General features: G+C 38.2%; 2 protein-coding genes across 2 annotated transcripts; one reads left to right on the top strand and one right to left on the bottom strand.

Moving 5' to 3' along the window:
• Nucleotides 1-8,273: 8,273 nt before the first annotated feature.
• Nucleotides 8,274-10,945, bottom strand: LOC114443941 (uncharacterized). Its single transcript, XM_028418325.1, has 5 exons — nucleotides 10,718-10,945; nucleotides 10,376-10,477; nucleotides 9,432-9,531; nucleotides 9,071-9,175; nucleotides 8,274-8,809 (listed from the first exon to the last, which is right to left on the bottom strand). Exons 1-5 carry the CDS (start codon nucleotides 10,891-10,893, stop codon nucleotides 8,345-8,347), a joined length of 948 nt encoding a protein of 315 aa, XP_028274126.1. The 5' UTR covers nucleotides 10,894-10,945; the 3' UTR covers nucleotides 8,274-8,344.
• A 65-nt stretch (nucleotides 10,946-11,010) lies between these two features.
• On the top strand, nucleotides 11,011-13,673 carry LOC114443942 (coiled-coil domain-containing protein 106-like). The gene is made up of 5 exons (XM_028418326.1): nucleotides 11,011-11,146; nucleotides 11,399-11,561; nucleotides 11,881-12,069; nucleotides 12,388-12,564; nucleotides 13,265-13,673. Exons 2-5 carry the CDS (start codon nucleotides 11,399-11,401, stop codon nucleotides 13,576-13,578), a joined length of 843 nt encoding a protein of 280 aa, XP_028274127.1. The 5' UTR covers nucleotides 11,011-11,146; the 3' UTR covers nucleotides 13,579-13,673.
• The last annotated feature ends 204 nt before the right edge of the window (nucleotides 13,674-13,877 follow it).

Here is a 13,877-nt window from a genome sequence, read left to right as displayed (position 1 = left end):
TGGGAGAAAACAAAGTAAAGACAGAAAAGCTGTATATGTCATGCACCACTGCTTTCCCATATTTGGATTAACCAGAAATTAGGGGGACTGCCAGAGTCACCACCCTCATGAGTGACCCCCTAGAAAGTTCATGATGATCCTGTAAGCAATGACAGGCTTGTGGAACAGGCAGTCTTGGTGTTATAGTGTGTGATGGAAGGAGGTATAGGGCTAGACTGGATGTACAGATGGACAACGTGGCTTCACCTCCGCTCACTGGGCAAAGGTGAAGCCAAAAAGTTGCGATGCCTTTAGGTGCTGCCATATTGGGAGAAAAAAAGACGCCATCTTGGAAACTCTATGTTGTAGAGGTCAAGAAGTAAAGCAGCATCAGCACTGTTTTGTTCAAACTCAACCACTTCTGCATCAAGTTCACCCCTCGCTCAACTTCTTTGCATAGCTTGGCTGCTCCACTGGCTGCTGACTGGGAAAATCCAGCTTTATTAACATAATCCCCCCGATAAAAACACGAGGAGAGAACCTCAACTGGAAAAAAAGAAATAAAAGTCTCAAAAGCTAACAACAACAGACACAAAGACAAAGCACACTGGTAAACACGGGAGAAAAAAAAACATCATAAGGTAAGCAGACAACAGCACTGTGGAGGCACATGGAGTAAATACTCTAGGAGATGGTAACGGGACATAGGTGGAAACAATGAGGGGTGAGCTATCACTATGGAGGGAAAATGACAGGAAATAAAACAGAGACAGGCACACAAGTGGACTACCACAATAAAATAGGAAGTAGGGAACTGACTAAACAATTTAAAAAGACAAAGGAAAAAATACCTAATGAAGAAACCTAATGAAGCCACAGATCCTGACAACAATGGGTTACCAGAACATATACACAAGTCTTTCCTGTGGCTTGTGATTCTCCAGCATCTTCCTCACACTTCATGTTTCACTTTAGTTCCACCATCTGTACTTGTCCTGTTTGTTTGGATTTGCCCTGCAGCCAATGGGAGTCAGACTCTGAGCCTCTGCTTCGACTGGGGAAATAGCCACAACTCCTGCTGTCTGCTTACTCACAAGCAGAAGATTTGAAAACACAAGAAACAGTAAGGAAATACTTGGTAAACTTTTTTTATATTGCGCCTTAGAGATAAGAAATAACAGGCTCAAGATGAAAAAAACCAGTGCAAAACAGAGAAACGTACTACAGTTCTGTATTCATTTTTATCTGAGTTACATGACGTAAGAGCGGGACTTGTAATAAAAATATTAATAGCGAACTGTATCACTGTTTTTATAAGAATATAATTTCAGTTCCAAGCTGACTTAAAACTCACACAACAGAGACAGACGGGTCAAGAGAAAGTCAAGGTGAGTAATAGATAGGCAAAAGCATATTCTTACACGCCTGAGTACTCAGTAATTGAGTGTAATTAAACACTGTGGGCCTGAAGGGATTTGAGCAGGGTGGACCTGGAGCTGGGATGAAAATGGAAATTTAATTTAATGTGAGTATGTGTGATCTAAAGGTGTTAAAAAAAACTCTAAGGAGTTTCCATTTTGGCTGTCAGATGGAATTAGTTCATCTGTACGGCTCAGTCAGGCCTCATCAATAATACATCGGCTTGTCTGATAGCACTGAAAGATTAATATTAGTGATAAGAGTGGTTTTAATTGGCATGACATCACTTCCTGCAAGTGTCAGGGCTGGTGAGGGGAGGACGGTTATCTGATGTAACACATACAAGAAGATGTAAATGTCAAGATGAGTCACGAAAATTATGTTCCTCTGCTCTGTGTGACTTTCAGATGTTCCAGTAGCCTCACGCTATTCTAACCTCAGCCAGTAATATGAGATCAGGAGCTTTTTATTGATTTATTGATTTATTTTTACACCTAAAGCACAACTAAATATGGAACAATGCCTGCTTTGCTTGAGAAAGTGTATGCCTCTATAGAAAAAAGAAATACTGTCAGATTTGTACTTTTTATTTCATTGCTGAGATGACAGTTGTCATGGCGATGCTGCATCCCCTGCTGGATATGTCTCATAAACATAATATTATACGTATTTTTTTTCTCTCTCTCTCTATATATATATATGTATATATTTACTCCTATCACAATAATAAATATAATTTAAAAATGGATGATCAATCAAAAACATTTTGTCACATACAGCTGCCTTGTGGGAACTTCATCATTGCTCCTAATTTAAATGAGTGATAAATAAATTTACATTACATGTATTGGAATGGACAGATATGTGATGTAAAGGGCAACTTGTCATGTTGGTGGAGGCATAGTTATAGTTGCATAGAACGATGAAAGAAGAGTTTACATGTATATAAATACAATTTTTATCAGTTTAATCAATTATTAAAAGATTTAAAAAAAAAAAAAGAAAATTAGCAGACTGTGCGCCATGGGCTCCTCTGTGGAAGAAACAATGATCTAAAGACATTCCATGAGCTTGTGGTTAACCCCAGCATGACGTTCTCAACTTCCTTTCTTTTGGTTTCCACTGAAACGCATCAACATCAGATAAACGGATTACACTAAAATCTGGAACAGGCGTTTATGCCCCCCTTAAGAGTAACTAAAATATTGATGATCACTGACTGAGATGTGAAGAAGAAGAAAAAGTTCTGGGAGCTTAAATTTGGTCATTTATGTTTTTCTTTCTAGCGTATTTACTCCCAAAACTATTTAAAGGACAAACATTGCAGAAAGGTCCACGTCACGGGAGACATGATTGTTGCCAAGGTTGGCAAGTGGCTCTTGCCAGATCCGAATCCCTTAAACTTCACTGTTAAAGCCGGGCCAGAGTAACGGAGGATGACAACAAGCTCTCATGGTTTTCCAGCACATTTCCTGGGAGAGAAAACAAGCTGTGGAGCATATTGACTCCTCTTACAGCAAACACATGTCGACATGATTCCAGTCTCACAAATAATAGCAAAGCAGCACAATTATAAACTTTTATCAAAGATTCATATGACTTTATTTCCTAAATAATTATTATCATCACATCTCATGTTATTATGGCATGAGACTGGTCTCAATTTCTTTCTGCATCTAATAGAGAGAACTTTTTTTTTGCTGATCTGTAGTCGAAATAAGTCTTATTTTTACTAGTTTAAACCATTATCCTTTTTCTTGAAGAGCTTTTCCTCTGGGTGCAGAAGTAATTGCTGCCCTGCTGATTGTTGTTGATTGTAACGATCGGATGCGGACCTCCAGCCAAATTCTCTTGGCAAAAATTGTTTAGTCGATTGGACGTAAATAAAATCACTAAAAAAACAACAGAGACATTTCCCAAAGCAAGGTCACGGTAATAATGTATTAATTATATAACACAGATTCTCATTGGTATTCATTGGTAATTAGTACAAAACCCTAAAGAATAAGGAAGAAGACCTGCTCACACTCACAGACGTATACAACAGTTTCATGAGCTGGTCCTGTATAATTGCTGTTCAGAGGGGGCAACTCAGATAAATCTGCTGTTACAAAATGAAGAATTAACATGTTAACACAAAGATGTTACAAAATTGCTGTTAGACATTGGATTGTTTTTTGTTGTTGGTCATATATTTTGACTTTGAACTAGTGTCTTGTGGCAACGCCATTTCACAGACCCATGCTATCATGACAAGGATCATCCAACCCATTAAGCTGCTAATAGAGTCTGAGCAGCTTTCTAATCACTTGATTAACAGGACTCAGAAAGTATAGACTGAAATAAACACCGGAGCCCCATAAAAACAAAACAGCTTTATCTTTCAATTTCTGTTTTTCTTCAGTCATACACCTTCTTATATTAAGTTTATCTCAGTGTTTGTGTCCTCATGGTTGATGTGTACCTGAAAACCAGCTGAGCATGTCTTTGCATGCAGTTGTATTCATTTGCAATTACTTACAAACAGAAGATGGAAAGCAAATTTAAAAAAAAAAATAAAAAAAGAAACAATCACAGCATTCACGTCCTGCTGGGAAGTGACGCAGTATCCGCATAAGTAATAAGTACAGGGTGCGTCATCACTGATTATAGAGTTTGACCATTAAAAAGAGTTAGAATCCAATTTAGCGTCTTTCACCAAAGGTCTAAAACATGCTAAATACTTATTCCCACATCATGAATATTTCCAGTCTGAGATGTTTTGAAGCTTCTGAGTCACCTAATTTAGGTTGCAGCAAAAACAACATTTTAATGGGTTCAAAAAGTGACTTTTTTTTGCCAAATCAAAATACAAAAACATCTTCATGTTGTTACAGAATCACCGTTTTGAGCTCTTTTTTTGCCAGATTTCTCTCTCTTTTTGCCCTCTTGCACTCTTTCCTCCCCACTTTCATATGCCACTCCTGCCAGCCTCAGCTCCGCTGCCAAACATCACACCAAACAATGGAAAATATTTCAGAACAGCCTCTCTCCAGCGCACATTTGCAGACAGCACTGTTCGGAAACACAACACCTGGCGCCTGCATAGACAATCTGCAATGCATTCTGAATTTACTACAAAAATGTGTAGTTTCTTGTTTCCAGTATTTAAAAACGGTGCTCTATAATAAATGAAATGTGGTTGGCAGCAGAATAACTCTCTCTTCTTTCTTTTTTTGTGTGTGGATTTTGTCGGGGTTCCCGGCTTAACCAGCTGAGCTAAATCCTGCAATATGCAGCAGGGATTCTCCCTGGCTCACAGTGTCTGCAGTTCTTGTAATAGCACATTGTGGCAGCTTAAATGGAAGGCAGGTACTCAGTCTTCGTTTGTAACTTTGTATTAAAACCGCTGAGCACCTAATAGCCAGACTGGAACACAGCAAAACAAGAAAGGACAAGTACAAATAGGTCTGAAGCTTCAAGTGCCGACAACAGCTTTACAGTCAGATTGCAGTGCTTACAAAAAGACTGGAATCAGGCTGAGATACGTTGGTGCACATCAGAATATTATTCCAGCTCTGCCTTTTTTAAACTCCGCACAATTACACAAAGCACCAATCTGTGTCTTTTGATTATTTTCTGTGCAATATGCTGCTCTGTTGTTGCATTTGCTTGCAACAGCACAGCCTTATGAGAACATATCAAATAGCTTTGAGTGAAACACATTATGTTGCTTCTGGGGGTGAAAGCTTTGAGCATGCAGCTGTCCTGGGACATGAATAGGGATAAATTCACCCCCAGGACAGCAGACAGATGGTAGAAAAATGCACACACACCTAACACACACCTGTTTCACCTGGTTTACCTGCAGACCATTTTACTGGAAACTGTAGTAGTTATGAACATTTATTGAGCAGCAGCGCTGATGACTGCTCATTAACAGACAACTACAGCTCTGTTTACTGTTTCTGGCTTAAACCACGGCACCCACGGCTATATGGCGAACACAAATAAAGAAGTGGGCAGTTGGCTGTGGTGCAATCTCAGGGAAAGCTGAAGATATCTTCACCCCCTGGGTAAAGATTAAACTTTTTCAAACTTTTTCAGGGATGTGACAGAGTCAGCTTTTATAAGTGTTCCTGAAACATGATATATCTTCATTTTAATGTGGAGCTGTGGGCACTGGGTGCAATGCAGCTATAGGAATAGAAGTCACAAGGGAATCATGTTTCTAATATTAAAGCTTCAGTGCAGAACTGTTATCGCCACCCCCAGGCTGTTAGCTACACATGATGGAAGGTGGGTGTGATTTTTTTTTTGTTATATTGGTGAAATTGGTTTAGAAATAGTTCCATGAACTTGTTAAGATCAATAAATACATATGTGTATGTAGCTCACTAATCTGGAAGGTAACATCTGCATCTGCCCTCACTTCTCTTCTTAAAAGACTTTAAGTACCATACCATCATCATTGCAGAATGGGTAAATGCCAACTCTGAGCAATGTTCTAATTTTTGGAGTCAAACACTCACTTTAAAGCTACTTAAAGCCAGAATGTGAACTGCACTGAGTGGAAGTGTAAAAGGGACCATATGGCTGACAGCAGCATTAACAGCATCTCCTGTACCTCCCACAGGATACCTGACAGCAACGCAGTCAAAGTCAGAAAGAACTTACTAATTACCTTTACAATACCTGAATTAAAAAGCTCTAAATCTCAAATGACATTTTAGGTTACAGAAGACAATCGCACGTGTGTATATCAAACACTGTATATGAGCGTGTGTAGGTTTGACTAGTACTCACCAATCAGCCCCCAGCAGATGAACAGCTTTAATTAATCACCGAAAGACTTACAACACCTCCCGGTGATACATTCAATTTTGCCTGAGGCATAAGTAATTGATTTCTTGCAATGCATGAATAAGTCTTCCTTATGGATGTTCAGACTGAAAAAAACATACTTCACCTTCAGCATTCGCAAGAGGCCTTTTAAGCATAGGCAGAAAAAACAAATCATCACACCAGTTCCTTTCATACCGCTAATGCTTCTGCCCAGCACTGATACAACTCAATGTGAAATGTCAATGTATTGTGTTCACGAAACACAACAAAGAGTGTGAAGGACTTCCTTCCATCAAGCACTGAGACACACACAGTACAGAGGCAAGCTGTAGTACTTTCTGTCCAGGTTTACAGATGGTCATCTGACAGCATCACTCACTGGTAGCTTTTAATATTAAAAAATGTATCACCCTTTTCTTTAATGTAATTCCACATTCTTTATACCCTTAAACATTAAATATCTCTCCTATGGATTTACATTGATATATGAGGATTTTTAGCACATGGATAACCCTGACAGGGAACATGTGTGTATGTGAAAGCACTTTTAAAGTTTTCTGCAAACATTCCCTTGACGAAGAAGAAAGCCAATTGTTTCTCACTGAGTTCTTGTTCACCAGAGGCCTCATTACTCACACAAAAAATGTCTTCTACTTCAACCACAACAATCGTTTTTTCCTGACAGATTGTGGCCACACATTCATCTGTTTAAATGTTCTCTGTTGGCGTCAGGTACAATCAACATAATACTCTCAAAGCCTATCATGCAAGAGATTTCATATCTTTCATAAAGGAAACCTAAACATAGGAGGGATAGGAGTCAGTCCTAGTGTCGTCAATTTAAAACCTGCACATGAAGGCGACATCAGTGTCCTGTCCCAATCATCTGTTTCCATTACAGACTGAAAGGTTCAGGGCATCCTCTGACTCCAGCATGATGACTTTAATTCTTTCTCATTTGATGCTGTGACAGATTTTGTTCCAATTATACACATGGCACAGCTGAGCTTGTTTGTTTTCGGGGTAACACTTTATTTGAATGGGTGTGCATAAGGCTGACATGACGCTGCCATAATCATGACATGACACCTGTCATGAACATCAATGAATGCTTATGACAGTTGTCATAAGGTGTCAATCGGTAAATTATGTCACTTTTGATGCAAAGTTGACATTGTTTCAGATGTCTTTGTTATGACAACTTGACATTAACCAAGACAACATAACCTGTCATAAATATGACATAGCAGACCTAATTGTCAAACTGTAAGAAAGTATTGTTTTATATCTTTAACATGACATTAAGCTATCATATATGGTTGGTTTTGATATTGGCTGTCATGACACCATTATAATTGTGTCATGAATCTTGTCCTTTTCATTAAGATGTCATAAAGTGTAATTACAAGGTCAAATCAGTTTATAACAGTGTCATGACTGTTTTCTGTGAATTCAAGTAAAGTGGAACAATTTTGCATTTTCATTAAGATGTCATAAAGTGTAATTACAAGGTCAAATCAGTTTATAACAGTGTCATGACTGTTTTCTGTGAATTCAAGTAAAGTGGAACAATTTTGCATTTTCATTAAGATGTCATAAAGTGTAATTACAAGGTCAAATCAGTTTATAACAGTGTCATGACTGTTTTCTGTGAATTCAAGTAAAGTGGAACAATTTTGCATTTTCATTAAGATGTCATAAAGTGTAATTACAAGGTCAAATCAGTTTATAACAGTGTCATGACTGTTTTCTGTGAATTCAAGTAAAGTGGAACAATTTTGCACTTTTCACTAAGATGTCTACGAAGTGCACTACACTATCAAATAACCGAAATGCCTTAACAAAAACAATACACAAGTCAAGAGATAGTTTTCCTTGCTGTATTTGAACACAAACATTTGAACAAAAGGAACTGTTAAGTTATTTGTCCACAAGCAGAGGGTTCCAGAGCAGATAATTTTATTTAAAGCAACATATATCTGAGAGTTCATGCAACACAAGCAAGAATTTAGTCAGAAGAGAAATTGTATAATTGCAATATAGGTGCCCTAAGGAAAAGTTTGTGTCAACAGGACAGACAGGACAGATGCCAGCAGACAGTGCACAGAGTCAGATTTGATGTTCACTTGATTTGTTTTTTTACATCATGGAAAAGTCTGCCCAAGACACCATTGTAATGGCGTACACCTAACCAGTGGTGCCACTCTATCATCTTGAGATGAAGCTTCAGTGACTCAGGAGTACGATTACCTCTCTGGCGCCATACTTCCAGCTTGTAGTTTTGCCATGCACGCTCAATATGTTGAGTATGAGCACCAGTCTCCTGGTTAACAAAGTTTTTTTTATGGCAGACAGAATACTGACCATATCCATACTTTGCAAGTTGCCCCTTGTAGGCACGCCACTCATCAGTGAGGATGGATGTTCTGGGTCTGATATGGCGTCTAATTTTGCCTATAAGGGTTTGCCTTGTGCGATCCCGGACAAGTCTCAGAATGGGTCTTCTAGAATTCCCATCAACCTCCAGCATCCCAAAGACCCACTGCCGCTCACGGTGCCAAGTGTTGCCGCATCGACCACGATGGTACTGAAAGTAAAAAAGAAATGACAAATATTTTAATAAGGTTTGGGCTGTATCACATTTTTTAATTGTGTCCTTGCCACAGGCACTATAGCAAGGCAAGAGGGTGTGCTGCACAATCCACATGTAAAGCTTATTCAATCAACTGTCTGATTCCTCATGTCATTCAAATCATAGACACTTATGTCAATGTTAACCATCTTTATTGCACCACTGCCCCTTGCCATAAAAATCTTGATCTAAACATAGAACAGATATTCAGCTGACCTTTTGCTTGTGGGCAAATTTGCTCTCGTCGATAACAACAAAACGATGACGACCACCAATCCTCATTCCTCTTTTCCTCAGTCGCTTGAGGGCAGCGATGCAAACCTTCAAATGTAGAATTAAAACATCATCAAGTTGAGTGGTAACAAAGCCTTAGTATGGAATTTGACAAATATTTATGCACACGTTTAGAAAAAAAGTTTGTGCTTTGCAATGTACAGTATATGCATTGCATGTGTCACTGAGTGTGTGTATTGTGTAGCAATGTTAAATCCAACAATCTATGGTGATTTATAAAGCATATATTTAACTTAATTAATTATAGTACTTATAATTAGAGACCAGTATGTGATGTGACAACCTTTCTGAGTACTTTTGCCATTCTTGTTAATGTCCTGGAGCTTGCAGCTATCCCCTCAGTGATCATGTCAAGTTGCTTCAACCGCAAACCTTGTGCAAACCTGAAGAAAGGAAAAAATAATTAAGAAACCCAAATGGCATATTATCTTGTCATTTAATTGTGCTGACATGAAACTAAAATTAAACTGTACTATGTAACACAAGACTACATATCTCTGCACAGTATATTGCACATATACATTTGCATATATACACTACCGTTCAAAAGTTTGGGGTCACCAGGCCAGTTCTACAGCTTCTCTGATCAGCATAACAGTTCTGCTGTGCTAACATAATTTCACAGGAGTTTTCTAATCATCAATTAGCCTTTTTAACACGATTAGCTAACACAATGTACCATTAGAATACAGGAGTGATGGTTGCTGGAAAAGTGCCTCTGTATACCTTTGTATATATTCCATTAAAACTAGAATAGTCATTTACCACATTAACAATGTCTAGACTGTATGTCTGATTACTTTAATGTTATCTATGTTTTTTTTTATAAAAATAAAGACATTTCCAACTGACCCCAAACTTTTGAACGGTAGTGTAAATTTGTACAAGTGTTGTCAAGCCTGACAAGTACATTCACTCATCCACTGTATCCTCAATAAACTAGAATTTTCACTTTTTTGACAATGTCACCAAAAATCTATTTAATTTATGTAAGAGCTGTTGTATTGGACTGCATTAGATTGCACAAGTGTGCCTAATGTAGTGGCTGGTGAGTGTAGGTGTTATTTTATAGTTAGATATAGTTATTTTATAGGACATAAATAGCTCCAGTGCTAAGAATTAGACACGCTGAGTTACAAGTAAGGAATCCTACATCAAATATATCTATAAATCACACTGCTAAATATATTACTAACATTTTATTTCTTTAATATTTTAATACTGTACCTGTGCATGAACTCCAGCCATTTTATCAAAGTAATGTGAGACTTGTTGAATATTGAGCCATTGCGTACAGACCGTGGGGAACTTTTATGATGCTTACAGACCCTAAGAAAAGGAAGGCAAAATGCTGAGAAGTAGGCTACCCCATATAAAATATCAAACAGCATGTTATACATGTTATAACTAGAATATACTTTAGAGGTTTCCAAAAGTTTTATAATGTTACAGTAAGATAATGCCCAAACGTTTTCTACTTCCTGCTATGTTGTCCACCTTGATGGCTAATAACTTCTCTTACCAAACTATAATAGCTAAATTAGCAAGTAAGAGTTAGCTTCTGCTTACCACCACAGCCCATCCTTGACGTGACATGTCACCAGGTGCATGCAACGATTGCATTTAGCGAACTTCATCGTTCTCCTCAGGATACCATGTTTCTGCATCCATCTAACTATTCTTCTTCTGTTCTTCTTTGTATCTGAAAGCCTAATATTTTTTAGAAGTCCTTCCATTAGTGCCATTGCATTGACAACTGGTCCGGTCGCGTGTCGCGTGTGTCGCGGTGTTGCAGTCGCGCCTCTTTGCAGTGGAAGCAACATCAGGGAGTACGTCACTTCTTCCTCATTGCTGGAATGCGCGCGTAAGCGGTAGCGTCACCATCACCTGACCGTCCAGAGACAGTTATCGATCAACACAGACAGGAGTGCAACTGTGCAACGTAAATAAGGAAACAACACCAAGGAAACAAAGTACCCTCAAAGTTTGCCATCTGAGGTAAGCTAAGCTAAAGGGAAACATGTAATTTGGATTTTATTTGGGGGAGACTTAATAACATTTATGTCAGTCTTTGCTGTTTTAGGTAAAGTCAAGGCAGCCGGTTATAACATGAGTAGTATTCCCTCCAATTTTCATCTTGCTAATTCTAAACAACTGCAATATTGCATTTGCCAAAGTTGCCTTAAATAATGTAATGTTAGCTGTCTTTACATGGTGCTTGTGTTCTTTGTTTCACACAACTGTTGCTAGATGGATACTCGTCTCAGCAAAAGGGCACATGGGGTGATGAAGGCTGAGGAAGCTAAGGAAGTAGAGGAGGAGATGAACAAGGAACAGACAGAAGATGAGACAGAGGTCCCTATTCGAAGATATAAGAAAAAGAAGCCAGTCAAATATTCCCCGAAAAAACCGAGTGAGTCTTGTTATTCTTTTAATATATATATTTTTTTACTACATTCACCTACAAGTCTTGAAATGAAGTTTTGGCTGTAACTTTTAAGTCTGTCACTTGTACTAGCTACATCTGCAGCAGATTTCTAATCTGTGTTCACTTTACTTATTTATATTCAATTGGTCATTTATGGTCATTTATGGTCATTTTTCACATTATATGTCTTATTTTGTACATACACTAGGCTACATGTATAAAAGTATTTAGAGTATTGTGTTTTTCCACATTCACTGACTAAAGTAATAAATATTTAATAGAATGATCGCTGCCACTGTTGCAGTGTCTCCAACAGGGGCATTGGAGTTGGCCAAACTGAAAGAACAAAATAAGATGGATCGGCAGAAGATTGAACACCTTGAGGACCGCATTAAGTACCTGGAGGAGGCCAACAGGGATCTAAAAAATGACAAGGACTTCTTACTTTCCCAAATTAAGGGAGCCACCAACACACCTGCATCTACTGGGAAAGGTACAAATGCCCTACAATTAATATTATTTATGCAGTACTGTACTTGTACTTGCAGTACTTGTGGAGGAGAAATTTAAATAGGCTGGGTTTTCAGTAGCAGAGTGTAAGCGTATAATAAACAATTAATGATAATAATTTCATCGTTGTAACACCTGGAATGTCCAGTTGATTGGAAATACTATTTTCACAAGCCCTTTCAGTACTAAGAGTGCGTTGAACTGCACTGAAAAAAGTATATTCTTATATTTTTGAGCTTTGTTTTCTTATACACTTTGTTTTCTTATACTTGTCCATCTCCCCCCACCCCCCTCCTCACAGGCTCTGGAAAGACTGCTCTGGAACCTGCTTCATCTTCAACTTCGACATCCCCCTGTCCTTCCTCAGACTCCAGCTTCTCATCATCCTCAGAAGAAGAGGAAAAGAAGAAAAAGAAAAAGAAAAAGAAGAAGACCAATAAGTCCAAAAAACACCCTGATTCTCATAGCCGTTCAAGGAGTAAGTTCAGGCATTGATCATCTTTTTAATCAAATGCTTTTCAACTGTAAAGTTGACGATTACTTAACTGCCCTCATATTTGTTATAATAGCAATTACTCAGCAATTACAGAGAGATGTACAGCTTTTTAATTCTAAGAAGAAAAACAGACTTCAAATTCAATTCAAACATGGCGGACGTGATCACTTTGTTGTAAAGGTGGCACCAATCAAAAGGCAGAAAAGATGACTTTCATTTTCCAACATGGCAGCATCAGTCTGTTATAATAGCAATTACTCAGCAATTACAGAGAGATGTACAGCTTTTTAATTCTCCGCAGGTTATTATGTGCTCTAATCTGGTTTTGTTAGATATTTAACCTCTGAAACGAATAAGAAAAAATCTACTTACTGTACCATTAGGTTCACAGTGCAAGGTGGTTATGTTTTGTACAGCTTCAGAGGCAGGTAAGCGAGGACATTACTTGTTGGGCATCCTTCTTCCATGCTGGTCATGGCAAATATTGCTAGCTACAGAGGCAGGTACAAAAGGAGCTAAATCTAATAGAACAAGCCTAGAAGGAGGATGCACGTTAAACCAGCAGTAGGATAAGTGGGATTATTTCTCATTTGATAGTATTACAGTACCTTTAGGGTGCCCAATCAGCAATGCCAATGCATGTCTGAATTAAGATGCCTTTTTTGTTTGTTTTTGTGACCAGTGACCACAACGGATGGAGTTATCCGCCGCTACAAGAATGTCCTGTCCATATTCAATAAGCATGGATCCATGAAAAAGGCCTTCGCCAAAATTAACGTCGACCGCAACACAATTGCGAGAACAGCTGTGATTGCTGAACTAGCAATCACATTTCCAGACACCTTCAAGGACCTGCTTCCACGAGATGAAGCTAATGAGAAGATGTCTGCATTTGCAGAGCGTTGCAGGGGAGCTATAACACAGGAGATGGCTGAAATTATCACAGCAAAGAAAAAAAGTGGAAAACTCCTCCCAATAGTGTATAAATACACTTAAGAGTGTTCATTTATGTTGATGTTAAATGACACTGTTTATGTAACAACAGTTCCTTTTGTTCAAATGTTTGTGTTCAAATACAGCAAGGAAAACTATCTCTTGACTTGTGTATTGTTTTTGTTAAGGCATTTCGGTTATTTGATAGTGTAGTGCACTTCGTAGACATCTTAGTGAAAAGTGCAAAATTGTTCCACTTTACTTGAATTCACAGAAAACAGTCATGACACTGTTATAAACTGATTTGACCTTGTAATTACACTTTATGACATCTTAATGAAAAGGACAAGATTCATGACACA

Source organism: Parambassis ranga, chromosome 12 (genome assembly GCF_900634625.1).
Source record: "Parambassis ranga chromosome 12, fParRan2.1, whole genome shotgun sequence".
Classification (NCBI taxonomy): Eukaryota; Metazoa; Chordata; class Actinopteri; family Ambassidae; genus Parambassis; species Parambassis ranga.
This window is presented reverse-complemented; position numbering and strand designations above follow the sequence as displayed.

Coding starts and splice junctions, on each gene's coding strand:
- LOC114443941 (XM_028418325.1), bottom strand. CDS start 10,893: ATGGCACTAATGGAAGGACTTCTAAAAAATATTAGGCTTTCAGATACA. Junction 10,478..10,717: donor GTCAAGGATGGGCTGTGGTG/GTAAGCAGAAGC, acceptor TCCTTTTCTTAG/GGTCTGTAAGCATCATAAAA. Junction 8,810..9,070: donor AATTTGCCCACAAGCAAAAG/GTCAGCTGAATA, acceptor TTTTACTTTCAG/TACCATCGTGGTCGATGCGG.
- LOC114443942 (XM_028418326.1), top strand. CDS start 11,399: ATGGATACTCGTCTCAGCAAAAGGGCACATGGGGTGATGAAGGCTGAG. Junction 11,562..11,880: donor ATATTCCCCGAAAAAACCGA/GTGAGTCTTGTT, acceptor CCACTGTTGCAG/TGTCTCCAACAGGGGCATTG. Junction 12,565..13,264: donor TTCTCATAGCCGTTCAAGGA/GTAAGTTCAGGC, acceptor TTTTGTGACCAG/TGACCACAACGGATGGAGTT.